Source organism: Drosophila guanche, unplaced genomic scaffold (assembly GCF_900245975.1).
Source record: "Drosophila guanche unplaced genomic scaffold, DGUA_6, whole genome shotgun sequence".
NCBI classification, from domain to species: domain Eukaryota; kingdom Metazoa; phylum Arthropoda; class Insecta; order Diptera; family Drosophilidae; genus Drosophila; species Drosophila guanche.
This window is the reverse complement of record NW_022995754.1, coordinates 2,924,074-2,950,305: the sequence shown is the minus strand read 5'-3', so window position 1 is coordinate 2,950,305 and position 26,232 is coordinate 2,924,074. Positions and strand designations below refer to the sequence as shown.

General features: G+C 48.7%; 4 protein-coding genes across 14 annotated transcripts; 1 reads left to right on the top strand and 3 right to left on the bottom strand.

Annotated features, from left to right (window-relative positions):
• Window positions 1-145: 145 nt before the first annotated feature.
• On the top strand, window positions 146-5,891 carry LOC117589380 (ATP synthase subunit b, mitochondrial). 2 transcript variants are annotated; one of them, XM_034281295.1, is made up of 3 exons: window positions 146-289; window positions 557-891; window positions 5,862-5,891. In XM_034281295.1, the coding sequence occupies exons 1-3, from the start codon at window positions 262-264 to the stop codon at window positions 5,874-5,876; spliced, it is 378 nt and encodes a 125-aa protein (XP_034137186.1). In that variant the 5' UTR covers window positions 146-261; the 3' UTR covers window positions 5,877-5,891. The 2 variants fall into 2 exon arrangements, with proteins under 2 accessions (XP_034137186.1, XP_034137185.1); XM_034281294.1 differs by lacking the exon at window positions 5,862-5,891 and adding an exon at window positions 958-1,483 and having other exon boundaries at window positions 147-289.
• On the bottom strand, window positions 1,462-3,479 carry LOC117589363 (insulin-like growth factor-binding protein complex acid labile subunit). Its single transcript, XM_034281265.1, has 3 exons — window positions 3,228-3,479; window positions 2,758-3,164; window positions 1,462-2,590 (listed from the first exon to the last, which is right to left on the bottom strand). Exons 1-3 carry the CDS (start codon window positions 3,439-3,441, stop codon window positions 1,559-1,561), a joined length of 1,653 nt encoding a protein of 550 aa, XP_034137156.1. The 5' UTR covers window positions 3,442-3,479; the 3' UTR covers window positions 1,462-1,558.
• Window positions 3,776-18,033, bottom strand: LOC117589350 (ubiquitin carboxyl-terminal hydrolase 36-like). Of its 9 annotated transcripts, XM_034281230.1 has the most exons (14): window positions 17,637-18,033; window positions 17,179-17,428; window positions 16,893-17,117; window positions 16,602-16,830; window positions 15,542-16,527; window positions 14,567-15,482; window positions 7,202-7,616; window positions 7,073-7,096; window positions 6,806-6,973; window positions 6,098-6,247; window positions 5,919-5,956; window positions 5,291-5,315; window positions 5,024-5,032; window positions 4,721-4,855 (listed from the first exon to the last, which is right to left on the bottom strand). In XM_034281230.1, the coding sequence occupies exons 1-14, from the start codon at window positions 17,850-17,852 to the stop codon at window positions 4,850-4,852; spliced, it is 3,657 nt and encodes a 1,218-aa protein (XP_034137121.1). In that variant the 5' UTR covers window positions 17,853-18,033; the 3' UTR covers window positions 4,721-4,849. The 9 variants fall into 9 exon arrangements, with proteins under 9 accessions (XP_034137117.1, XP_034137116.1, XP_034137120.1 ...); XM_034281231.1 differs by lacking the exon at window positions 5,024-5,032; XM_034281232.1 differs by lacking the exon at window positions 7,073-7,096 and having other exon boundaries at window positions 6,821-6,973.
• An 827-nt stretch (window positions 18,034-18,860) lies between these two features.
• On the bottom strand, window positions 18,861-24,928 carry LOC117589388. 2 transcript variants are annotated; one of them, XM_034281303.1, is made up of 2 exons: window positions 24,570-24,928; window positions 18,861-19,989 (listed from the first exon to the last, which is right to left on the bottom strand). In XM_034281303.1, the coding sequence occupies exon 2, from the start codon at window positions 19,931-19,933 to the stop codon at window positions 19,487-19,489; it is 447 nt and encodes a 148-aa protein (XP_034137194.1). In that variant the 5' UTR covers window positions 19,934-19,989; window positions 24,570-24,928; the 3' UTR covers window positions 18,861-19,486. The 2 variants fall into 2 exon arrangements, with proteins under 2 accessions (XP_034137194.1, XP_034137195.1); XM_034281304.1 differs by having other exon boundaries at window positions 18,861-19,982.
• Window positions 24,929-26,232: the final 1,304 nt, after the last annotated feature.

Here is a 26,232-nt window from a genome sequence, read left to right as displayed (position 1 = left end):
GTATGCTAATCTTGTGGAGAATTGACTTATCAATCGGATAAAATTATAGTTTTAGCGCTGAGACACCTAAATAGCTAGTAATACCAAATAGAACATCAAAATCGAGTAATGTGACATAAAACTACGGTATATTTTAAATATGAGACCGTATATTTAGATATATATTTGGAGTTTTGCGGTATATTGATAATTCAGCGGTCACACTGCTGTCATCTGTCATAGGCGATTCAATTTTAGCAAATTCGTCGAAACAGCCAAAAAATGTTCTCCAGAGCTGCCCTACTTACAGGTAAACCCCAGAAATAGTGCAAAACAACCGCAAATGTCGCGACAAAGTATAGCTTAATCGCTGTGTACATAATAAGCTGCGGCACGCGACCGTGAAAATTGTTACGGCACCGCAAAAAACGACGGACATCGTGGTTTATGTAATCACCATCACCCACCTCCCAGTGCAAACGTAGAATTATGTATAAGTTTTTGCAAACACATTCTTGGCAGTGGTAAACATAACAATATAAAGAAACTAATTATTTTGGTCTCTAATGCCTTGCAGCCCAGCGCCCACTGACCGTGGCTGCCACTCGGTCGGCTGCTGCCGCAGCTGCTCAGTCTGGCAGCGGCTCCATCGAGCGTCGCCAGCGTCCCGAACATCCCGGCAAGGTGCGCCTGGGCTTTGTGCCAGAGGAGTGGTTCCAGTTCTTCTACAACAAGACCGGTGTCACCGGTCCCTACACATTCGGCGTGGGTTTGATCACCTACCTGTGCTCCAAGGAGATTTACGTCATGGAGCACGAATACTACAGCGGTCTGTCGCTGGGCATCATGGCCATTATTGCTGTGAAGAAGCTCGGCCCAGTGATTGCCAAGTGGGCTGATGGTGAGATCGATGTAAGTCACAGAGAATCACATATAAAGCTTCTCCAATGGTAGCTAATCCCCTAATTCCCGCTGTAGAAAATCGAAAACGAGTGGAAGGAGGGCCGCGAGGGCGAGCTCAAGGTTCTGGCCGATGCCATCGAGGCTGAGAAGAAGGAGCAATGGCGCGCCGATGGTGCCTTGCTCCTGATGGATGCCAAGAAGGAGAACATTGCCTTGCAGCTGGAGGCCGCATTCCGCGAGCGTGCCATGAACGTGTACTCGGAGGTCAAGCGTCGCTTGGACTACCAGGTGGAGTGCCGTCACGTTGAGCGTCGTCTCAGCCAGAAGCACATGGTCAACTGGATCACCAGCAATGTGCTGGCCAGCATCTCGCCCCAGCAGGAGAAGGAGACACTCAACAAGTGCATTGCCGATCTGAGCGCCCTTGCTCAGCGCGTCAAGACCGCCTAAACGACTCGAGTTTTTAGTTGCTAAATTGTACATTTAAACACAGTCGAGACACAACCACAACCCGCACGATGATACATCATATATCTACACCACACGCAATGCAAGGCTCCGTGTCTGAGAAACATTCTCTATGAAGTTGTCGTTTAGTTCATGATAAATGGAAGCTGTCTACAAAATTAATCTTCCTTTGTTTTGTGATACCCTCTTGCTGCTTAAGTTTACTCTTTCAGTCTGCCGCTACACTGGCATCGTTCTCATCCGTGTCCGCCTGCTCCACCTCATCGAACTCTGCGTGCACATTCTGGCGTCGTGCAGCCTGCAAGTTGCGTATACAATAATCCACCGCTGTGATGACACAAAGCGGTCGCTCGCCCTTGTAGTAGCCCGTGTTCTCGCGCAGGTACGTCACGCGCTTGGCGGTCAGCCACTGCTGCAGCTCCACGAAGCAGCTGCACTGCCAGGGATTCCCCTCAATGGCAATGCGATTCAGGCTGGGAAAGGTGTCGTTGCCAGCACTCAGATATGTGAGTCTGTTGTGATCGATGAGCAGCTCCATGACGCTGCTCAGGCAGTCCATGACATCGCTGGTGATCTCCTCCAGCGCATTGTGACCCAAATGAAGTTTCTGCAGATGCCGCATGGGTGCAAACATGCGCACGTCCAGGCTGGCCAGTTCGTTGTGCCCCAGCCTTAGGTACTCGAGGTAGGGCAGCGAGGAGAAGGCCAGCGGATGCAGGCGCTTCAGACGATTGGCATTCAGGTTGAGCCTGCGCAGTCGCGTCATGGTGTTGCCACCAAAGGCCTGCTCCTCGAAGTACTCCAGGCTGTTGTGCGACAGATCCAGCGTGTCCAGGTTGGGCAGTGCCGCAAATGCATCCGGCTTGATCTCCAATATATCGTTGGACTGCAGATAAAGCTTGCGCAGCGAGCCCAAACCCACAAAGTGACCGCCGCTCAGGCTGGCAATGCTGTTCCGGGACAAATCCAATAGCTGCAGTCGTGGCAGCACCCTGAATTGATTGTCGAACAGCAGGCGTATGCGATTCGCAGCCAGATCCAGCTGCTGCAGATTCAGCACAAAGTTTTGAGCCGCTCCAAACACATTGGGTCGCAGCGCGTCGAGTGCATTGTGGGAGAGATTCAGCACTCGCAGCTGATTGAGCGGCAGAAAGGTTTCCTGGGCAATAAGTGACAGTCCGTTGCCACTGAGCTGCAGCTCCAGCAGACCATGCAGACCGCGAAAAGCGCTCACATGCAACTGCCAAGGGAAAGTTTAGACAGAAAGTGAGGCTTGGGTTTGATTCTTAGTATAATTGTGTAACTCGCCAGGCGAAGTGCCATCATGGGCCGTTGACTAGATCAAATCCCACACCTAAGCACACAAATGACAGGCGGATGCGTTCGTTTCAGTTTCTGCTGACTCACCTGTGCGAGGCGATTCCCCTGGAGCAGCAGCTGCTGCAACTGCGGACAGACCCCGAAGCTGACATTAACCAGCCGATTGTGGCCAAGTTCCAGGCGATTGAGCAGCGGCAAGTGGGGCAGCTCACAGTCGGTCAGCGCATTGTGTGAGAAATTGGCATAAATCAATTTGCGTAGATTGCGAAGAACGTCCTTTGTGAGCAGCTCCAGGCGATTGTGGCTGGCATCGAGCTGCTGCAGCGCTGACTCAGCCGCAAAGTGGCTGCCACGAAGCTCGGCCAGACCGCAGCCGCTGATGTTCAAGTGCCGCAAATTGGGCAGCGAGGAGAAGCCGCGAGTGCGTAGATTTAGTTGCTGCACGGCAGATAGATCCAAGTCGGAAAGATTGGACAACAACTGGAGGGTTGTGTCTGCGGGAAAATGGAATGGGATGATACTTATGTATGTGTGTGTGGGTTTCATGCGCCTCTTACCCGAGTCTAGTTCCAGTTCTGTGCGTTCATTATGCACTGCCAGTGAGTGCCAGTTGTCGGCACCCCCTACCCCGAGCAGATCCTGCAGACTGGACAACTCACGACACTCGAAGCTACGCCAGGCCAGCGGCTGGCAGGGTACAGCCCCGACCGGTGGGAAGCCCCTGCAGCAGAGCCACAGCACAGTCAGAACCCAATTGGCATTCACCAACATTCCTGCTACACAGTTTGGCCACAACTGAAAACCAAAGCTCCCATTCAAGCGTTGATAAGAACAACCGCAGAATGCAAAGTGGGGAATGCAAATCCAGTTTAAACAGAGAGAGAGAGAGAGCGAGAGAGAGGAAGAGCCACTGTCCAAGCCGGTTTGGCGCGTCATTGTGCTCAGGGGCCGGACACTACACACAGCTGAGTGACGTTCCGTCTGAGCGAGTGTGTGTAGGCGGAGGAATGATGGAAACGAAACACACGCACACGCACTGCTATAATCTTTTGTTTATATTTCTCTATTGATAGATAATTTCTATAACTTTTACATTTATAATATTTTGGGTTTACATAAGAAGTTTTTATTATTTTTGAATAATTACTTTACGTTTATTTATGTTTATTGTGCTCTTGGAGGAAGAAAAAAATAGATGCATGATTGTGTGTGAGTTATTTTCTTGTTGATAATATACAAAAATACAGGGAAGGTAAAACCAGACAGAGAAAAATCTCCCCTAGAACTTAGACTAAAACTTAGGCAACAAAATTAACAATTAAAAGTTGGTTTCCACTACGAACTGCTTTAAGTACTGTTTAAGATTAAACATCTAATATAATATAATAGTTTAGTATAATATAATATAAGTATTCCACTAATCGCACAGGTTTCTGTTTCTATATTTTGTGCTTTTGTTTAACTCTGGAGGCGGCTCTGCAAATCTTGCCCAAATTGGAAGCCAAACAACGTAGCCAGCATCGGATCTGATCTTACTTTAATGTTTTCAAGCGAAAGGATATACGGATTAATATTCAAGTTATATCGAAGATTATGCAAATATTTAATTTTGTGTGTGGGTTTTGTTGGGTTATCCTGGCTATCCTGGTTTCTAAATCAGACTATAGTTACGGTTGGGCTTGTCATCTTGTTGCTGTTGTACAACGGCTGATAGTGCTGTCCATTGCTCGCCTTCATTTTGGCGCTCTGGCAGCCATTCGGATACCGCATCTTGACCCCATTCTGCGCGGCGGAACCCGGCAACGAAAGCGATGAGGAGGACTTTGACGCTGACTTAAAGCTGCCATTCTGCAGCGGTAGAGGCAGGGGATCCCCGATCAATGTTATACGCACTGGCTTATAGCTGTTGGAGGCTTCTGCCGGCGTGTCCCAGCCAATGGAAGCGCGTCGCGGCGTGCTCGGATAGGTGGCAGCTGCAGCCAGCTGCTGATTGTAGTTTGTCAACGTCGTGGAGATGATGGTGTGGCGGCGGGTCTGGCTGAGGGTAGGACACTGCTCCTTCTCCTTCTCCTCCTGGTGATGCTGCTGCTGGTGATGGCGTATGATGGTGGTGGCGGCCAGCGTGGAGTCGTGCAAGTGGAGCATCGGAAAGTGTGTCGTATAACTGGTATATTCGGGCTTACTTCTGCGAACAGAGAGGAACCGAATTAATGATTGTTTACAGCTGATTTTCAAGAATTTGTTAGTGTTTGGTAATGCCACAAATAGTTGTCTACGAAGCGCAGAGAGAAGTGGGAGGGACTGCTCCTGCTGCTCCTCTCCGCGCCTTTTGTTTGGGTTTAGTTTGCTTTACCTTGGGACTCTATTTAATTGCCGCATGCAATTAAAATGTTTCACAAACAGTGTTAAATTTTCAGTAACAATTTCACTAACAACTTAACTGCTTAAACAATTAGCTACTGGCTATGCATTTATATTGGATTAGTTTAAAGCTTAGTTTTAGGTTTTAGTTGGTGCATTGATTACAATTATCTCGACAGTTATAGCTTAGGTGTAGGATACATAACAAATTAATGGCACAGAGCACAATGATGGCTAGAATGAAGTCACAAATTAATACCTGTGGCGGCTCCCCAAATTGTAGTCTATAAATGATTGCATTATTGTGTGGCGGGTAAAGAGTGTTGTTAAATGTTAGTTATAAGTGTTGTGTATTCCATGGCAGGCATTAGAGAGTGTAAGAGAGTAAGAGAGGTTCACATTGGTTAATCATGGGTTTAAGGCTCTCCGCTTAGCGTCTCAAGTGGGTCGGTCTATTGTTAGTCAAAAAAGAAAATGAAATTCCAGCTGCTGCTGTTGCTTTGAGCTACTGGCCGTCTAATTAGACTGCTCCAATTGCAATTTGTTGCCATTAACGTCAACAGGCGGCAGGAAAGTGGCCAGGCTACGAGCTGATTTGCATGCCACCAACGGACCTTGAAGCTGAACGCCGAAACCGAGACTGCAAGCCAACATTAAGCAGCAGCAAACAGCAACATCTGGCAGCATTTTGTATAAGTTTTGTTAAGCTGCGGCCCACAGCCTGCGGCTTTTGTGGTCTCTGATGAAAAGCCAACAAAAATTGCAACACTCAAATAGCAACAAATAACACACAAAATTACACACAAATATAAACCAATGATTGTAAATAGAAAATCGAAAGATAGCTGGAAACAAACATAAATGTCTGGAATGGTTGTATGGCCTACCTGGACAAACCCTCCGCACCAATGGCAAGTGGTCGTGTCTGTGAAAGTGGAATCCGTATTGGGAATTGAAAATAGAAATACATACGACAGAATGTGGTTAGTCAATTGTTGTTGTTGTGCAACACTTAGAGTGTGGGTGTGGTGTGTGTGTGTGTGTGTGTGCTGTGTGTTTTGCTTACCCGCTCCGTTTGGGTGGCCATGCTGATGAGCTCCTTGTTGGCAGCGTCGCTGCTGCTGCCAGCAACCTGTTGCAGCCGCTTCTCGGCCTCCAATTGTTCAATGAGATCGCGCTGCAGGCGTATGGTGCGATCACGATCATCGACTTGACCCTGCCAAACCGCAAGAGACAAACAAGAGAAGAGAGAGAAACGTTAATGAGATGTTCAGTGTTGTGTAGCGAGTCATTGAAGGTCACTAGGCAAATACAAGAACTAAGCCAGAAGAGAGTAAACAAAATCATAGCTAGACGATTATAAATTTGCTAGGCATTAATATATCTGAGATTTGGATAGTCATGCTTTGATTGTGTGCATCAATCAAAGCATATTTATCCATGAATCAAACACAACAACAGCAAGACTTTTGTGGCATTTTTCTGTGTGTGTTTTCTGTGTTTGCAAAATCAAAGTGAAGAATGTAAAAGTACGTTTACGAGTAGATAATCTAATAAGCAGAAAGTTTGATTATATATTGAGTATTTCTGCTGAATATTTGTACATGCCACATGGATATGTTTCCATGTATCTAATAAACATTTAACAACAACAACAGCAATAGAAATATTTATAGTATGAGCGTGTCCTGCTTTTGTTTTAGTTTCTTGTTTGTTTTGTTGTCTTTTCCAGTGATCTAATCGGGCGAACGAAATGCAAAAAACGTGCAAATACCTGAAGGTAAACCACCTGTCTACGTAGATCCGTTAACTCCTGCAAGGGATCCTCCGTCGTGGACGAGGTGAGGCTGGCCAAATCGATGTCGTTCAGCTGCTTGCTATCCAGCCCACAGGCGGCAAACAATTGTAGATTATCATTCTCAAATGGATTCAGGGTTTCCGTCTGCAAGAGAAGTGAACCATGAGAGAGTCAATGAAGGCTGCCAGGCATAAAAGTATTCCCCCGAATGAAATTATGCACGAAATAGAGCTCATAACGTACCCTTTTCAAATCAAAATCAGTCTCCTAAGTGGTTCGTGCAAGTGTGTGGATGGTAAAGTGTGTTGTGTGCCATGAATGAAATGGAAAACGAAAATTCATAAACAGCTATTGGGAGGATGCCTTACTCACCTCTTGTAGAATGCGCCGCAGTCGCAGCAGCTGCTTCTTGAACTGCAGCACATCCTGGATCATGGCATTCCGGAATGACTTGTCATACAACATCAGGTCGTCCGATGAGCTGTGCAGCTCGCCGCTACCCAAACCGCGCACCCTTAGGCCACAGCCACCCGAGGCAGTGCCACCACCTGGTTGCTGCTGCTGCTGCTGCTGCTGCCTCTGTGGCTGTCGCTGGCGCGGCAGACTGGACGTGGATGAGGCCGTGGAGGCGCGTGAATTGGCCGTGCTCCGTTTGCGCACTGCCGCTGCAGCTCCGCCGCTGTGGCTTGACCGCAGGCTGTTGTCCGAGTCGTGGCCCGTCAGCTGCTGCTGGTCCTGCAGCCGCGAACGATTGAGCAGCCGCGTGGCACGCGCTGGCAGTTGGGCGCTGAAAAGAGGCACAAGCATGAGCAACGGAATGACTCAGAAAGGACCTTGAGGCAGTCTAGGGAGTGTCTTGCCACCACCTGAGATGTTGATATGTTTCGTTTGGCTGCGGCGCACTGCTTGCCACAAACGGTGGCGCACAGTGACAATAATGATGATGACGATGCTGATACTGATGCTGATGGTGGCCCTTGATGGCCATGGGTGAGGTTTTTCGTGGAGGTCTAACGCTGCCCAGGAACACATTCTCCGATGTCTTCAGATCGGTGCGTACCCGACGCACACCCTTGGGCGACAATTTGCTGGAAGTATCCGCCGCCTCGGACATTGTTCCACAAATCCAATTTCTATTTCTAGCTAGGAATTTACAGCCAGCTCCTCGTCCATGTTGTTTGCTTTGTGTTTTGTTGTGTGTTGTGGTGGCAAATGACACAATCGGGACATGCGCAGATACCCGAACAGCTGTTTGTGGAGACTTTGACGAGTTATGCAGCACTAACACACTCTTTGGGGTGTTGGCTACGTACCCTTTTTTCTGCCTTTTAATTAGTTTAGTGCACTTTCAATTAACGTGGCCGCAATGAAAGTGAATGCCATTGATGAGGGCACAGGCGAAGGCAGTTGTCAATGGGCCATTAAGATAAGTTTGACATGAATGCTGGCTGCTGCTGCAAACAAATCCGAGAGGCACTATTGCTGCTGCTTCAGCTGGTGGATAGTGAAAGTCGCGAGGCAACTGTTGCGTGCACTTGGAGTTGTAGCTCCAAGGGGGGGGAGTAGGGAACATGCGCGCAATGTTCAAAAATTTCACGGCATAATTTATACAAACTGTTGAAAAACGTACAGCTATTAATGCCAGCCAAAAGGCCAAAAATTCATTCATTCATTTGATAGTTTTTCGATGCTCCAATCGCAAAGTCCGACCCAGACCCTGACCAAAGGTTAATGGGCTTTTTGTCTTCATAATAATTCGTAGCTCCATCATGGATATTTCATTTGCCGCTGGAGCTGGCGTATCCATTTCCATTAAGAAAATGAAATTAATTCGAGCAGCTCACGAATGAATTTCCCACAAGAAAATAAAACCAATTTGAGGAAAGCAAAAGTGGTCGTCGCTGCAGACAGAAACTGGCACAGACTTTTGGAATTTTTGCAAATAACTCTTTTGTTTTAGTGAATTTTTTATGTTGTTGCTTTTTTTGCTCCACGAAATACCATGGAAATTGCTTGCTGGGAATCTGGGGCATAAGCAAATTGAAGTTTCGGTAGAGCTCGGCAGCAGATGAAAGTGTGATTCTTTATGGCTGAAAGTTGCCTTCTTCTATAGCAAATGGACAGCGCTTCAACGGGCGGTTTCGGTGGCATAAATAATACACTGGAATTCCCAGCGGGTGGCATAGCTATGGGTAGGTCCACTGTATCATCATTTTAATTAATTAATAAATTGAAGTTTGAGCCCGCAAACGCAGCCTTAACTCATTCATTAGTACAGCTCGTAATCAAACTAATTAAATATCAATAAAACTTCAACAATCAGCGCGGAATTGCATAATCCCATGGAGGCGCATTGGAGCCTGCACTTTGTTGTGGTTTTTGGTTTATGCTTTTCGGTTTTTTGTTCAATTTTGTTGTACAAGTAACCCAAGCAAAAAAAGATCAAATGGATACAACTCGTGGCTGGCTTGCCAAACAAAAAGCAATTATAGTTTACATTTTACATTAGTGTGTGTCCAAATCATAAACACAAACACACACATAAAGAGCTCGAACACACACACAGAGAGAGAGACATACAAATATTCCAAATGTTTTTGTTTTTGGGTATTTTTCGCACGCCAACTTTATGTTGTTTTGTACGAGCACCATGGGTGCAGTTTGAAAAACTATGAATATGAATGCAGCAATCAAGCATGAGGTGGCGAGGTAGGAGATCCACTCAAGTCAAAACAATGCGAGTATTTTGCACAACTCAAAGAGCTACAATACACACTCCATTCTCCACTCCACTCTCCACACTCTGCTCTACTCATTATCTACACTCTCCACTCCGCCCTGCTCGCATTCATTCTTTCAATGTTACTCGTCTAAGCAGCGCCGGATATTTCGCACTGGAAAGAAAACAAAAAGCCATTGTCAGACGACAAAATGCTCGTCATTGCAGCAGCAGGTGGCAACAGCAGCAACAAATGCATTTTCCACAGCTTCATTAACACAGCATTAAACTTAAACAAACATATACAGAGCAGAGGTATGGCCAAAAGGGGAGGATATCATATTTAATGGAATATTTAAGTGCAGTTTTATTGGCACACAAAGAGCGAGGAATGCCCATTTAGAAATGAAACAAAAACTGCGTTCAAGCAGATCGATCTCGTGGCAGTTTCTAAGTTGCTCCCCCTCTAGTCTACGCACCTGCCTGCACCCCACATCTGTGTATGTGCATTTGTGTGTCTGCATTTATCTGTCTCATTTTGTGATGACTCCACGCGTGCGCTACAGCCAACGGCAACTGTCGCTAACTTGGACAACTGTACGGCTGCCCGTAGCTGCTACCGCTGTCAGTAGCGCTGTGTGGCGGTGACTGCAACTGTTAACCGCGAACAGGTAAGAGCCAACTGCCTACTGCTAACGGACAACAATGACAAGCAATCACAATAACAATCATGCGGCAATCAGTGGAACATTGGCTGGCGGTAACATCGGCAGAGGCAGAGGCGTTGACATGCACTACTCGAACTTCCACTTCCTAACGGCACTTATCAATTTGTGCGACAAAACGTCATTTGTCAGAGAGGAGTCAGAGGTGGAGATGGAAATAAAGAGAGGGAGAAAGAGAGTGAGAGAGCGCGCATGCAGAGATCTTTATCAAGCGGAATGGTTGGGATGTTTAATGCAAAAGGGAATGATGAGTCCGTAGACCTTTGAAGACAGACAAAAGTTTTGCTTGCATAAATGAAGAGGAAAAAGGAAATGGAAATGGAAAGGCAGCTTCATTAGAGCGAAATGCAGGATGGTGGGGAATGATGGATGGATGGATGGGGGTAGAGCACGTAACGCCAGTAATGGTAATGGCCATAAAAAATAAAGAAATAAGCAACATTCTCACACATGGAGACAGGGAGAGAGACGAGTCTCGAGATGGGCATCCGACAGTGTGTATCTGTGGCATGCCACAGCGCGCAGTTCCCGCAGATGATCAACGATGGAAGCCATCCCCCCTTTTGGCTTCCAAGACAGACAGACAGACAGACCGGTAGTTAGGTAGGTAGCAGCCGAGACAGCAGCAGCAGCAGCCTATCTGTATCTTTGTATTTGCACTCGATGGGGCTTGGGATTCTTGCCGTATGGCCAGCTTATGTCTCTGGCTTGGATTTCTGTGTGTGGCAAATGTTCTTCTCTGTTGAATTATGCATGCCAGCCAGCAGCGGGAAGATGGCAACCGAATCCGTGGGCCCCGGCTAAACCTGAACGCGCCGCAAAATGCAACTGAACTTGAAGTGGCTTTCAAAGCCATAAAAGGGGCCAAAGCAGCTACCAAATGGAATGGTGTGCGAGTGTGTTTGTGTGTGTATAGCTGATATCTGTAATTGTTACGTTTATGGCATCAAATTCCAACAAAGATTTACCAAAAAAGGTTGCCACCGCTTCGCTCTGCATTTGCATGTGACACACTTTCCAGCGTCATTCGTTCATTCACATTGTGTGCTCCACACAGCTGAACGAACCCCTGCCACTTGCCACCGGGTTGCATATCAAATTACGCAACGCTTAGAGCGGAAATCATCACCCACTTTGGCTACCACATTGCCGTTGGGGGTTTGAATATCTTTCCCTCTACCTTTTACTCACTTGAGAGCCAGAGTCCGAAGCCGAATCCGAGTCGCCGTCGCAGTTCCAGCCTAAGTGGAATGATTTCTTTTATGGATGGTTGGCCTGTTCCATTGACACTTGTGCCCGCGGCTTGTCTTTTGTTATAAACGTTGAAGCTCTTGTCTGTGCATGAAAGACGCAGCGGTGCGTATCGATAGAGGCGACGAATGCCAAAAAAAAAAACACCAACCGCCTGGCTCTGCGGTCACTGGCTCTTGTTTTGGGTTGCTGCTCTTTGTTATGTGCCTCTCTCCCTCGCTTCTTTTTGGTTATTAACAACGCAATTAATGCTGCGGGGCTCCCACGCGCTCTTCGCACAACGTTTCTTGCACAATTTGTACACACAATCAGATTGAATTGATTGAGCAGAACCACAAGCCGATTGTTGCCCGAGAGGGTTAGGGTTTGGGTCTCACAACAAAGTACGAGCTTAATTTATTATTCTACAGAGACGAGACTGAGCTGAGCCGAAGGAATCCGTACCGTTCCGAAGTGAAACCGCGCGCTTTGAGATCTTGTTTAATACTAAAGTTGAAGTTGGTATCGAAGTTGGTTGAAGTTGGAGCCAGACAGCCAGACAGCCAGCGAGCCCCAGTGTGGAGCTAATGGGAACGGTGTGGAATGGTAGTGATACGAAACAGCATTGCGGCTACAGTGGCACAAAGAGGAGAAGCGAGCAGTAAAAATTGTTGTGGCAGAAATTACAATATGTGCTGCAAATATTTCCACATATATTTTTTTAACACTGCAATCTTATTCGATTCAAAAACTCATACTCCTGCTATTCCGAAAGCTTTGTTCCTCTCTTCCATTTACACACAAAATCCACCTTCCGCGCCACGGTGCTTTGGTTGCTGTTGTTACCAATGTTTCGTTGCCACCACGTTCCGGCAAGCAACGCAACAGCAGCAGCAGCAGCAAGAGATAAAGCAAGCAGTGCAAGAATGTGTGGGCAAGTAGTGTGGTTTGGTCTGGTCTGGTCTGGTCTTGTCTGCTTCTATGTATCTCCGTTAGAAAAGAAAGCTCTCCTGGGCGGACAGACAGACAATGGCAACAGCCACAATATTTATTTCCACATTCCGGCTGCAACGCCAGCGATCACAATGGAACTTTTTTTATTCTTTTTTTTGCCTTCACTGCACTTTGTGGCTGAGAGTGGAGAGCCGATGATCATGGGCGATTGAGTCTGTTGAGGCGATGGCTTACTCAGCAGTTGTGTGAGCCGGGTGAGCGGGTCGCGAGAGTGACTCATGCCTGGCACAGTCTCAAGGTTAAGCCACAAGTGTGGGCTCTCATAAGATTTTGCATATGAGCTCTGGGGACTGCTTGGACTGGTGGATTATCGAGTGGCTTGCCGCTGAATGGATTCTGCGCAGCTGTTTATTTATGGCCTTAGGTTGGAGCGCCTTCTAATACGTGTAACGGATCGGATCGGATCGCATGGTGCATGCTGCATGCTGCATGGTGAGTGAGTGCCAAGGAAAGTCCAGTGGCAAGTGGCAAGCAGGGAAAGCCAATGTCCCGACGCATGTGCAGGCACGACAACAACTAAACAAAAAATAATACAAACAAAAAAAAAACCTGAGAAGGCCAGCGGCATTTTTGCAGTTATTTGGCTCTTGGCTGGGAGAAAACAGGTTCATGCGAGTATCAGTATCCCTCCTCCCCCATCCCCCTCCACTGCCAGACAATTGATTTTTCCTTCCAGTGCACATGGCAATGGCATGGCCTGGCATGGCATGGCGGGGCGCAATAAAGTTTTTCCAACTTTTAGGCCAGAGCCAGCAAACGACTCCGTCGATGGGTTGTCGTGGATGTCGTGCCGTTGCCGGTTGCCGTTGTTGTTGTTGTTGTTGTTGTTGTTGCCTTTGCTTTGCCGTTGCCATGACAAAAGAATGCGGCACTCGCCATCAAGTCTCAGGCCAAAGTCAAAATGTTATCTTAACTACGACCACGATTTGGCCAGGCCCCCGGACCGGAGCAGGCTCCCCTGCAGAGCGAGAGAGAGCGCGAAAGAGGGATCCAATCCAAAGACAATTGCTGCAAAATGCCAAGTGCCGTTGCCTTTGGTTTCGGTCTTGGCTTTGCTTGTGGCCCACACAGAGTTGTCCTCTCTCCCCTCCTTTGTGCATGGTGCAACGGGAACTGGCACTGGGAATGGTTGGAATGGAGTAACCTTTTGAGCAAACACAAACACACACACACACACACACACACAGAAATAACTGCAATCATTGCGGTGCTTTATTTCACTGCTCCAACCTGTCCCACTGAGGTCTGTCTGTCTGTCTGTCTAATTTTGGGCTAATTTCAATTTCAATTTCCATTTTCCCATTACAAATGCATTGGCAAAAGGGCGTGCCCCGATGGCGTGGAGCGATGCCTAAGCTCTGAGTCGGCAAGAAATCCAATTGCATTTGCTTAACCCCAGGGCGTCGCTAAGGGCAAGCAAATACGGCGCTGTGTGAGTTGTGTGCTGATGATGTTGCTGTTTACTTTGGTAATGAATTAATTAAGGAATATGCATGTCTGGCTGTGACGGTGAAAATTAACACTAGGAAGAACAAGGGTAAAGATAATTTATCCAAAACAAATATGCATAATGATAATCGTAGAAAATATTTGCATAATAATTTAAAATCATTTTCATCCGCCAAATATTATACAATAAATTATTTCATTATTAGTACCCAAAGTCACATTCGGAAAGATTCGCCTTTCTAGGGTTAATCGCTTGCCGGCCGGCGGAAGTCTAGCAACCAAAGATAGAAAGAGAGCGAAAAAAAGAGTAGGAGCGGCAGAGGAGGCTGCTGATTGATTTACTCAGTGACTTTGCCAGACCACAGCGCCATGCAGAATCAAGTGGAAACGGGACAGGGAAGAGAGTGGAGTGGAGAGTGAAGTGGAGTGGAGAGTGGAGAGTGGAGAGTGCACTTAATAATAATTCGGACGGACGCTCGTTGGCTGCCAGCCAAGTGCCGGCAAAGAGAGCGAGCACAAAGCATCACGATTCCATTAGCCACAGTTCCGTTACGTTTGGGTAGTGGGTTTTGCGGTGGTGGGGGGGGGAGGAACACTCACCTGATGCGCTCCCTGGCGCCACCACGCTGCCGCCGGCCGCGCAGCAGCGAATTGAGCTCCTTCATGACATCGCTGCCATTGCGTTCCATCTCGGAGAGCAGCTCAGCCTCGGCTTCTGCCTGCGCGGAATCCATTTCGACGCCAATGCGATGCAGATCCGAGCCACTGCGACTGCGACCCGACACGGGCGCCATGTGATCAATGGAGTCCACGCTGCTGTTCATGTCAAAGTCCATCATGAGATCGTCGGAGCAGATGGACTCGCAGGGCGAGAGCGTGTCCAGCGACTCGGCACGATCCAGCACCGCTTGCCGCACGGCCATGGGCGTGCGCAGACTCAACTCGATGGCCTGCTGCAGGGCGGTGCGTGCCTTCGACTGACTCTTCAGCGAGCGCAGCGATCCCGTGTGCGTTTCCATCAGCGTTGGCGTATCGGTGGCCAGCTCGTGCGCCTCGCTGTTGCACAGCAGCGCCGGCTGATCGGCGATCTCGTCATCGATCAGATTGCCACAGTCCGAGCCCAGGGACAGCGAGTGCGAGGCATGTGTGGGCGTGCCGGGGGAGACGGGACTGCCGCAGCCCGTGTCCAACTCCAGTTCGAGCAGCGGCGAGATCTCATCAATGTCAATGTCGATGTCGATGTCCTTCTGCTGCCGCTCCTCGTTGAGTTTGTGCTTCTTGAGCTTGCCGCTGGCCGCCTCCTCCGAGTCCTCGGTGCTGCTCACCAGGCTGTCCGTGGGCGAGGTCTCATCGTCCAGCAGGAGGCAGCTGCTGCTGGCCAGCGCCAGCTCCGCGAACTTGGACTCGTTGAGCGCATTGTTGAAGGAGCGTGGACGAGGCGATGCCTCGCGATTGTCCACCAGCTGCATGTTGAGTGGCTCCAGCTTTGCTGGAGTGGGTGGCTCCGTCATAGAAGCTAAAGGAGGGGAAAGATATTACTTAGAGGAAGGAAGATTCCACCCAAAAGCTACTCACAAATTGTGCTGAAAGGCATGTCCGTTGGGTTGAGACTAATCTCGTCTAGGCCGAGGGACATGTCCTCCTCCCTGTCGTTTTCTCTGCCAACTTCTGGCGCCTGACTGTCGCTGATGCTCATGCTGCTGCAGTCCATGGCGGCGAGGGATTCCCCAGCCAACGACTGGCAGCGCCACGAACTCGACACGGAGGAGTGACTCTGCTGCTTGGCGCTCTTCTCGGAGGTGGATGAGTCCAAATAGAGCTTCTCCTCGTCCACGCTCTCGCTCTCATCGGAGCCACTGGGCTTGGGCTTGGGCTTGCTCTCCGCTGGCTGCTGCTGCTGCTGCTGCTGCTGCTGCTCCTCCTGCTGCCGCCGCTCGTAGCTCTCACGACTCAGCACCGTGTTGGAGCGCACCAGCCCCAGTAGAGGCAGCGGCACCGCCTGACTGCCATCTGTGGGCAGCTTGGGCAGCGCCAGTGGCTCCACAAAGGAGTTGGACTCGCTCGAGGGCGGATCATCCACATCCTTGACCTCGAATGTGTGCCTGCCGCTCATCACCATCTGCAGATTCCTGGGCCGACTGCGACTGCGCTTGGAGCCCGCCGAACTGCTGCCCGAGCTGCCCGAATCCAAGGCCATGTCCAGGCTGGCAATGCCCGAATCGGCGCTAATCTCACGACTGCCCGAGAACCCGCGCCGCGTGGAGTTGTTGGTCAGCTGCTTGACGCTCTTCTGGTCGAGTTGCCGCTGCTGCTGCGCCTGTGTGGGCTGCACATGCACCGAGGTCAGTGGATGCTGCCGCAAATGCGAACTGCTGCAAATATCCTTGGCCCTGGCACCCGTCGAGTGGCTGGGCACCGGCGACTGCACGCTGCTGCTCGGGGTGGTGGGTGTGGTGGCCGTCAGGCTGATGGCCACGGGATACTCGGGCCGCGGCAGGCTCACCGTTTGCAGCGTAAATTTGGCAAAGCTGGCGGGCGTGAGACGCGGCGTGGGGCGTACACTGTGGCGGGCAGAGAGAGAGAGAGCAGTTTGAGGATTAGCTAAAGGCAGTGGCAGACATTGCCCCTGACTCACATGACATTCGCGTGCATGCTGGCCAAATTGTTGTAGTTGCAGCGCCCCTGTGTGCCGCGTGCAGTTCCCGTGGCGTCATCTGCAATCTCCCCAAAGAACTGCCGCCGCTGGTACTCAATGGTTGTGTTCTGATTCAGATTGAATGTGAGCGTCTTGGGCTGTGCTATTTTGGGCTCTCCACCATCGCCGCTGCTGCGTCCGGCATGTGCGCTCTTGGAGCGACGTTTCACTAGGCGCAGGCAAAAGTTGTTCATGGAACTCAAGTTTTTCCTTTGATTTCGTTGTACTTACAATTGCTAACCAGCGGCGTGCTGCTGGCAGCTGCTCCTCCTCCTCCTCCTCCTCCTTGATTGTTGTTGTTATTGTTTTGGGCATTCTCTGCGGACTCCTCGCTGTTGCCATACAAGCCCGTGGAGGCGGGTCTGGGCGGCGCTGGGCCTCCTCTATAGCCAAAGCGCTGGCCCGCCACCGAGGAAGTTGCAGCTGCGGCGCCCACTTTCTCAAAGTGAATGGGCGCTGTCGTGTCCAATGATTGTTAAATTGTGTCCAAAAAATTAATTAAAATCAGGCAACTTACGCGCATTGCCATTGTCGTCCTTTGTGTCTGTTGCCGCGTGGCAATTGGTTTGGTTTTCCAGCATTTTCTTTAGCTTTTTGGGCGTACCATTGAGCTTCTTGCGAAAGCCAAAGGACATGGCGGTGCCTTTGGTGTGTGGCGGCAGCGATTGCTGTAGCGAGTCCTGCGACATGTCCTGTGTGGTGTTGCCATTGCCATTTAGCTGGCGACGCTGCGACTTGCCGCCATGCTTCTTGCTCTCCGCCTGGCCCTGCATGGCATAAAAAGCGATTACAAAATGAAAGGCAGCAAATGGGGTCAACAGATGCCGCAGCTAGACAAAGGGAAAAACTCAAGACAAAAGCTGTGATTGTGGGTGGATCTGTGGGTGCTTTCGTGACTCAGACAGCAACTAAAAATACTCGTGCTAAATGGTATTAGCTACAGGGCACACAAAGGGCTTAGCTAGCAGGCTTTACCATGATGACTGCCTCAACTTCTGCGTTTAGTGCGGCCTCCTCGTGCTCGTGCTCCTCCTCTGTCTCTGTCTCTGCTGCTGCTGCTGCTGCTGCTGCTGCTGCTGTATCTGTTTCTTCCTGCAATGCCTTCTTATCATTGATATTCGCTGACTGCTGCTCCACCTCCCCGTGTTGTGCGGCTAATGTGACGACGACGGGGTTGTCGCATTCATCCATGTTGTCGGCAGGCGGCAGGGGCACTCGCTAGTGCGGCGAGCCTCCTCCTCCGTCCGCTGCTGCTTCTGGCTAGCTCTCGCTCGAGTCTCCTCCTCCGGCTCCTGTTGGAGTCCTAGCGTCTTCTTTTGACTCGAATCCTTGATGCCAGCAATGTACATTGCAAAGACGCAATTACGCCATTTGTATTTATTGCACCACACACACACACACACACACACACACACACACACTCTCTCTCTCAGCGGGTACACACACACGCTGGCTCCAGGTACACCCACTCGCTGCCGCTGCCGCTGCCACTGCTGCTGCGGGGAGTCCTTGAAAATGCTGGAAAAATCTTTGCTGTTTCTGCCTGCCTGCTGAAACACTTTTCACGCCTCAGCTTATGCAAACGTTTTTCCAACTGCACTTTTCTTTGGTTTTTCCTGCGTTTTCTTTGCTTATTTGTTTCTTAGTTTTTTGCTGCAGAGTTTTTGCTGCTGCAGCGACGAATTTTTCACTTGTGAAACTACGGCAAACGGAAAATTGAATGTGGAAAATTCTCACGGGCTGCGACACGCGTCTCTCCCTCTGTACCGCTTGACCAGAGTCAGAGCGAGTGGAAGCGAGAGAGCAGAAGTCTCCACTCATGCGCAGAGACACAAAAACAAGTGGCCGCAAAAGTGCAAAGCAACATTCACGGGTGGTTGATGGTCTTGGCAACATGTAGGCATTTACCAAATTGGCAACCTTAGCAGAGACCTGCACCGTTGTGGGTTTGGGCATAAATAGATGCTGCTTGACAATTATTGGAAACTTTTAAAACTTTGTTTACACACAACTAAAACCATAAAACTAAATGTTTAAAAAATAGAACTATATAGAAAATTGTTTAAGTGATTACAAAATATAATTTTAACTTCAGAAATCCAGATGGAAAGGCCTAAAAAACAGCAAAGAAATGGTACAAAGTTTCAAGTAAAAAAAGATGAAGATTAAACTGAAATTTATGCACTATTTATGGCACTGCAGAACGTATCACATCTCAGAATTGCATAGCATCACAGCTCAACGAGCAGTCCTGGGGGATCTTACCCTTTCCCTCCAGCTGTACACCCAATTTGCTCATGTAAAATGCATATATAATTAACCCTTAAAGACGCTCATTCCAGGGGTTGAGCTCTGGGGTGCAATAGCAGAAAATAGAGCGGGGCACCGCCCCACACAGCGATTGCTGCATGTAAAATGGGAACTAATTATCCCTTGGGGACGCTGCTCGGCTGCTAAATGAGGATGTGTGCAAGTGGGTGATGGCGTAAGCGCCTCAGATTAGGTAACACCACAAGCAGAGTGGCGGAAGATGTGAGACACATGTCTGAGGCGGCAGTCTGAGCACCAGTCTAAGCTGCAGCCATTATCGAAGGACAACAAACAGAAGCACCTCCTCCACTCTTAATCCCTTTTCTCATTTTCCAATCAATTTTGCAGCACACTTTCGCTCTCTCTCTCTCTCTGAACAATAAATATTGCTGCCTGTGGGAAATACCCGTCCAAGCTGCTGACAACTGCCACAAAGGCGGAGCCAAAAGGATGCCAACATTTATTGATAGTTTTGCCCGAGCAAACTTCGAGCCCCAAAGCCAAGAGCCTGCCCCCTATGTGGGCCATAAACATTTATCAATATTACTCACCTCATCTTCAGTTTCATTTCCATTTCCATTTCCATTTCCAATTGCCAGATAGCTTTTGTTTTGTGTGCTGATTGCTGCTGTTGCTGCTGGAGTGTCCTGCCGCTGGTTGCCCGCTGCCTGAAGCAGTTCCTGCACCAAAAACTGCTCCAGCTCCAGCTCCAGCTCCAGCTGCTGCTCCTCGTTGCAAAGGGACTCAATGGCCTCCTGCAGCCTTCGATGCTTGTAACAAAATGTTTCCTGCTCCTCTGTGTTTTCATTACTGGCTGTCAACTGTTGCCAGATTCTGTGGGCCTGCTCCAAATCTGGCTCCCAGAGTGTGTGTCTCAATGCGGATTGATGATGCCCCGCAGCCCCGTTGGCTGGGGGTGCAATCTGAGTAGGGTCTGTCTGCCGGGAGACACACTTGCCCATCTTGTGTCACATCGCGAAGTGCACTTGACAGACGAGGTCTTTGCGGTGGCTGCCGCCTGCAACAAGAGGGCAGGGAGTGGGCTTGATATCAAAAGAAGAATCAAATGGGTGCCAGCGATAGCTGCGGTTTTGCGTGCAGGTAATGATACACCAGCCACCCAGGGGGTTGCCTGGGGCCAGTCCATTGCCAAAGCATTATATGGCGCTGCACGTTTTTTATTAAATTTTATTAGAGTGCCTGCTCTGCACATGCACGAGCAGAGAGCGAGAGAGTGCACAGCCCTTGCCCCTTTTTGTATGCATTCATGCAAAGCAGCAAACATAAAAGGGAAAAGGAAATATATTCACGCAAATGCAAGCAGCCTTTGGTAGAGAGAGAGAGAGAGATACCCCCCGCGCTGAGCTGAGCTGAGCTGAAGAACGGCATCCACAGCGCCTTCTATGGCTGCTCCTCCCTTTGCCACGTAGCTTTATGCCGCATAACAAAATTGACACCCACCCAGCAGAGCAGGGCCAACAGCGGCCAGATCGTGGCATGCCACAAACCGCCTTTGACGAGCCTGTGCGTTGCGTAAATCAATTGAGTCAAAGGTTTTGACCGTTGCCACACATATTCAGAGAGCTTGAGGCAGATTTCTCTCTGTTGTGGACTGGCAGCTACTAAGCAGCTTTATGCTATGATATCGAACACATTCCTAGAGTAGTGGCCGCTCCTTTCCTCTCCTTACTTTCGCTACAGCTTTCAGTTTTCCCTCTGCTGCAGTGTATTCCCTTGGTCGCTCTTTGTTTTGTTTTGTTTTGTGTGTGTCCTTAGCATTGAGTTGGTGGCTGTGAGTTAGTTGTTGCCTTAGTCACGGGCGCTCCCTCTCTCCCTTATGTCGTTTTGGCTCACTTGCATTTGCCGCGCGGCTTTCACAGCCTCCACAGCCACGTTGCTGCAGCTCTTCCTGCCAACTTTTATTTTCCACCATAATGAGGCACTGCTGCGCGAGTTTTCACTTGTTACTCTTGCAGTTAATAAGCCAAAGGGAGAGCCAGAGACCCAGAGAGCGCGAGGCAGCAGGCAGCATCCTACTGGTTGCATATGGAAGTTGGGGCAGCTGTGATTATGCACATAAATAACTCGGAGACAAGCGCAGGATTCGCCTTCGATATGCCTCATGCATAGGCATAACCATTTGCCCATTTCGATACGGTTGTGGCATGCAACAGCTGTGCGCAACAAACACTTTGAATGGGGGCTCTGGCCCCTCATGCATTTTAAAACGAGCAGAAGGCCTTGCCACATGTCAGTGGGTGGGGGGGTTGCATAGTTCTGCTGACAGGACAAACTTTTCTTGCCATGATTAAAACGAAACGAAACGAAACGAAACCTCAGCCAAGTTGGCAGCGCTGACAATTTTAATACAAACAAAAAAGTTTCCTTTTTGCCGCGCTGACAGCAGCGCGAAGCGGGAAGGAGCCAAAAGAAAGGCCAAGTTAATTTTGCAGCATGCCACTGCCACAAGTATCCCCCCTCACCCCTTAATGCAAATTGACAGCAATACAAAAGGCAGGGGAAGGCAGAAAACTCTTCGCTGCTGTCTGCCAATTCGCGCGGACATTTTGCGGCTGTGAGCCGCAGAGAGCGGGAATGCAATTGCATTTTGGTAATTGAACAAGTCAGCGCTTAATTACGTCTCACTGTACAGTGAAGCAGCGGCACATAAATGCTCTGGACTGCGCCGCAAAACAGGCAGCGAGATAATTTGCCATTTCCCAGTGCCATTTGCATGCCCAAAAATGTGCTAAAAGTAAACCCCTAACCCAACTCTGGGGGCATGGCCTGCCTTTGACGGCTCGTTTGTGTCTTTCGGCACGCAATTTCGCACAAATTTATGGCTTAAAGCGCCAGTCCATGGATGAGGCTTAAAGGCGATCTTTATGCTGTGGTTATTGAGAAACTTTCGCCGCTGTGGCGACGCTCTGTGCCTCCTCAACAGGAGACACTTGATGGGTGTGTGTCTGTGTGTGTGTGTGTGTGACCATTTTTTGCACACACACACACACAGAACACACTCCCTGTATTGGCCATAAATCAATTTTTTTCAAAAATGACACTGGGAAATGGAAAAAGTAAGCTCAAAGCTGGGCAGCGCTCGCTCCTGCCGCTCCTGCCGCTGCTGCTTTTTGGGGCTTCAATACTTTTGCCGATCCATCGTGGCATAGATAGATTTATGCAGAAATATATGCACATATGTGCCATACAGCTGGCATGGGTTTAGGTGTGGAAATGTGCACAAAAATCCATGCAAAATCTATTTTTTGTTGCCTTTCGCTACTTTTTTCCCATGACTCTTTGTCATCGTAAATTGTAATATTGCTTTTTGCTAGCAGCAGACCAGACCTGTGTGGAAATGTGAAAATGAGCACGTTAATAGCAGTCAAAATGTTAGCTTCAACTTCATTCTTCAGGGAAATTGCATGGCACACGCGGCGTATACGCAATGCAGGCAGCCAGGCAGCCAGGCAGGCAGCTGCTCCACAGCCGGAAGCTCATACGTATGCCCCCTCAGCATGTGTGAATCGAATGCTGATGAGTGCAATTTTGTGAATGCAACTCCCTGGCTGCTGAATCGATTCAAAAACTGGCATGCAAAAGATTTTGTTTGCCCAGAAATCAGAGCTAGAAGAGAAAATGAAACGAAGCGATTATCGAACATGAGTTGAGGGGCAAATCTCCTGGCACTGCCACTGGCATTGATTGGTTATGCCCTCAAAGGGGGACTTATGTTTTATGATTGCAAAAGTTTACTTTTCTCTGCTTAAATCTGGCAATAAAATGCTGGCGAATCTGTAAGGAAATTATGCTTAAAACCAATTTCTAAGCAAAGAATTTCGTGTGTAAGACACAGCCCCAAGCATAATTGATTATTAATTATTGTAAATAAATAAGTAGAAAAAGCAACAGCCACACGAGGTACTCATTCGAGTGCAGCTTGCTCTTTGCTAAGGGTTTATCTTTGCATTTTGCTGCTAATTAAATTCACATCTCCACACAGCCAAAAGTGCGGCTAATAATTATTTAGGAACGGCCCGCTGGCTGGAATAATTGTGTCGAAAATGATGCCCAACATTTCTGTCTGATTTCTGCCTATAATTATATTTGGAAAATGCAGCATTCAGCCCGAAGCTAGCTTCAAAAATCATTCCATAAACGTGAATGGCATACAATTCCCTGAACTGAACTGCAATTAAGCCTTGGCCCAACAAAAGGACCACTCGGAGGGTATTAATGGGCCGGCAAATTGATCTGCTTGGGGTTCTGGCTTCATGCTGTTGTTGTTATTTTGCAATTGCTTAAAAGCCAGCTGGAAGCGCACTCTGTCTTGTGTCCTGCATGCTGTGAATAAATTACCAGGGAAACAGAGTCGGGACACACTGCACACAGTTATGAATGCAATTGAGGTGCTGTCTCTCAGCCTGCACTCATCCGTTGTCTTTTGGTCGGCTGCTCGCCACTTAATTATTACTTTGTCTTTATTAACATTGGCTTACGGACTCAGCTCAGACGCTGCTGCCTGCTGCCTCTCGTTTAAAGCCAGCAGCGAAGCGTGCAACCAAGACGCTTCCCTCCCCCGCTCGCTCTCTGTGTAATTGCAAATTGTTGCCATCGTCTCCATTTGTTTGTCAATTTGCGTACTTAAAAAATTCTTTTTACGGCAAAAAGCAACACAGAAAACGCAGACAACTCATCGTCAGCATAACGAGCCATGTATGTGTGTGTGTGGCACATAATAATTACGCAATTGGTGAGGGGGGGGGTAACTTTTGCCATTTTCTTAGCCCGCTCGAGTTGGAGCAGACTCGAGTGTGTCATCAAATTAGTTTTAATTATATATTATATGCACACAGACAGCACACCACACACGGCACGCAATTTGGCAGCACACATAGCGGAGAGTGTGGCCAGAGGCAGGCACCAATGCGTATGCTTGATATTTGCCATGGCAATCGATTTCGTATGCCCCGCAGCACTCCACTCTGAGCACACACACACACACACAGAGAGCAGTTGTTCTTGTTTAAACAATTAGTCCCCCCCTCCCCCCTTTGACTTTCGGTAAAGGGTGTGGGCATGGGCATGGTGGCGGTTGGTTGAAGCTTTGCACACCCCGCCGACTCCCACCTAGATATCTAATATGCACAACCCAATGTGGAAATGAATGTGCAGCAGCACGAACCAGAGCAGGTAGCCATGAAGGTGAGTGACAGTCTCATTTTGATACACTATAAACAGCGCTGGGTGACAGACGAGCCCAAGGAAGCCACCAAAGAGCGAATCCAGCTTAGGCTGCCCAGCGAGAGATTTCTGCTTAGTGTAGAATTAGCAGCAGCGAAAGTCTCCACAACTCTCCACACATAACTCTGTCTCTGCGGCCAGTGTATCAGGCGCTTCGGCTTTTGCCGCTCTCTTTCGCATTTCCCTTTTCTTGTTTTGGGCTTACATTTTTGTGTTGCTTCGTTTACCATTCTTTTTGTTGGTTTCAATTTCAGTCACAGATTCAGCAGATTCACAAATTCACGAGATGTCTCCGGGCATGCAAATTGTGTTCCCTGTGCTGTGTGTGTTTTTTTCTACCTTGCCAGAACCCACCTTTGATTGCTTATCTTATCTGTAGGCAAACATTCCGTGTGTGACACTCTGTGTCTGTTTGCCTGTTGCAGAGTTTCCACTGTAATTGGATTTAAATGTTCGAATTGTTCACTGAATTCCTTTGCGGGTCACTCTCCTACATCGCATTACTTGCACTTGTTGCTCACTTCTTTGGCTGATTGAATTGGAAAATTGTGTTTGGTTTTTTTTTGTTTTTTGCACAGCGTGACCTTGATTTAAGCGCGATCTTTCAGTCGGTACTGGCGTCGCGTCGCGTCATATTTGCTGTTATTATTAATAGTCAATAGTCATAGCCGAAAGCGTCGAAAGCGTCGAAAAGCGACTACGCTACGCATTTCAGAACGAACAAAGTCTGCGCTGCTGCGGCTGCCTACGATCGCAGGTGTTGAGAAAGCTCGCTCCAGCTTGAATGGAGCTTAAAGCGTGCAGAGAGCGTAGCAAAGAGAGCGCAGCGTGAAGAGAGCGCAGCGTGAAGAGAGCGCAGCGTAGAATTCATAAAGAGCGCAAGACTGAGAGAGTGTGTGCCGTGATAGTTGCAGAAACTCTTTTAACAGCTTTACCGATGCACACAGTGGCAGCAAAAGGTCTATCACCATCTGTTTGTGTGGGGGAGTGAGTCAGTGTGTAAGGCTATTAAAAAGCACTTTCTTATCAATGGATAAAAGAGGCAAAAAGGCAAACCAAAGCAAAGGCAAAACCAAACCAAACCAAACCAAACCAAACTCAAATGAAACCCAACGCAGCAGGCAGCACAGTCAAGGTGCAAAAGGAAACCGAACAATGACGGAAAATGTTGGCAGCCAGCAGAAGCTCAGCGCCCGCACCCTCCACCATCCAACCCTCATCCACCTAGTGGCTTGGCTGAGCGTCAAGTATCATAAAAAAATAGGAACAACACTTGCAAGCCAAAAAACTAAAGTGCACGACTTGGCTCTGGCCATGTGGATTTCTCGCTGTCCCTGTCCCCCCCCGCTTAGACATAGTCTTGCAATGCTCCTCTTACACGCAGCTCCTCTCCCCATTCCCATTATTCCACACATCCTCTTATACTGCCACACACACACACACACACATCTCCTACTATTACTGTTAGATCCATTTTCGCTCATCTTTCAAAGGCGCCGCGTTACGTTGGCTGTTGGCTGCTGGCTATGAGGGGCATTGGCGGTGGCTCTGGGGTGGAGGCGTTTTTATAGGGTGGCCTGCAGACCAAAAGAAATACAAAAGAAAACATTTACAAAACTTCCATTTCCGTTTTATATGGGCAGTAGTAGCAGCAGCAGTAACAGCAGCAGCCATGCGGGGAAATTGAAAAAAGATAGTTTCACATAAAACCCGCACGACCCCACCACACACGAGCCCTCAGGCACTCACCTCTTGTTCGCCTCCCCCGCTGCTGCTGTTACAGTGGAGAGCGAGCCCCTCAAAGGGAAAAAGAGCAACAACTGCGATGGGTCTCGTACAAACATAAACACAAAGGTAAAGCTTAGTTAAGAATTTCCTTCCATATCCCCGTGTGTGTGTGTGTGCGCCTTTCTCCTCGCATCTCTCTCTCGGCCACGGAAGTGGGCATTGTGAAAGTTTTGCAGGTAAATCAAATAATAAAAATGAAGTTCTAGTAAGTCCGAGCCGCCTACAACCT

What these genes read in the sequence shown, in the direction of transcription:
- LOC117589380 (XM_034281294.1), top strand. Translation starts at nt 262, where the DNA reads ATGTTCTCCAGAGCTGCCCTACTTACAG. An exon ending in CAGAGCTGCCCTACTTACAG is followed by an intron (nt 290 to 556) that starts GTAAACCCCAGA and finishes AATGCCTTGCAG; the next exon opens with CCCAGCGCCCACTGACCGTG. An exon ending in GGGCTGATGGTGAGATCGAT is followed by an intron (nt 892 to 957) that starts GTAAGTCACAGA and finishes TTCCCGCTGTAG; the next exon opens with AAAATCGAAAACGAGTGGAA.
- LOC117589363 (XM_034281265.1), bottom strand. Translation starts at nt 3,441, where the DNA reads ATGTTGGTGAATGCCAATTGGGTTCTGACTGTGCTGTGGCTCTGCTGC. An exon ending in AGAACTGGAACTAGACTCGG is followed by an intron (nt 3,165 to 3,227) that starts GTAAGAGGCGCA and finishes ATTTTCCCGCAG; the next exon opens with ACACAACCCTCCAGTTGTTG. An exon ending in AGGGGAATCGCCTCGCACAG is followed by an intron (nt 2,591 to 2,757) that starts GTGAGTCAGCAG and finishes TTCCCTTGGCAG; the next exon opens with TTGCATGTGAGCGCTTTTCG.
- LOC117589350 (XM_034281225.1), bottom strand. Translation starts at nt 17,852, where the DNA reads ATGGATGAATGCGACAACCCCGTCGTCGTCACATTAGCCGCACAACAC. An exon ending in GACAGGTGGTTTACCTTCAG is followed by an intron (nt 6,248 to 6,805) that starts GTATTTGCACGT and finishes GCGGTTTGGCAG; the next exon opens with GGTCAAGTCGATGATCGTGA. An exon ending in TGGCCACCCAAACGGAGCGG is followed by an intron (nt 5,957 to 6,097) that starts GTAAGCAAAACA and finishes CCACTTTCACAG; the next exon opens with ACACGACCACTTGCCATTGG.
- LOC117589388 (XM_034281303.1), bottom strand. Translation starts at nt 19,933, where the DNA reads ATGGGCAAGTGTGTCTCCCGGCAGACAGACCCTACTCAGATTGCACCC.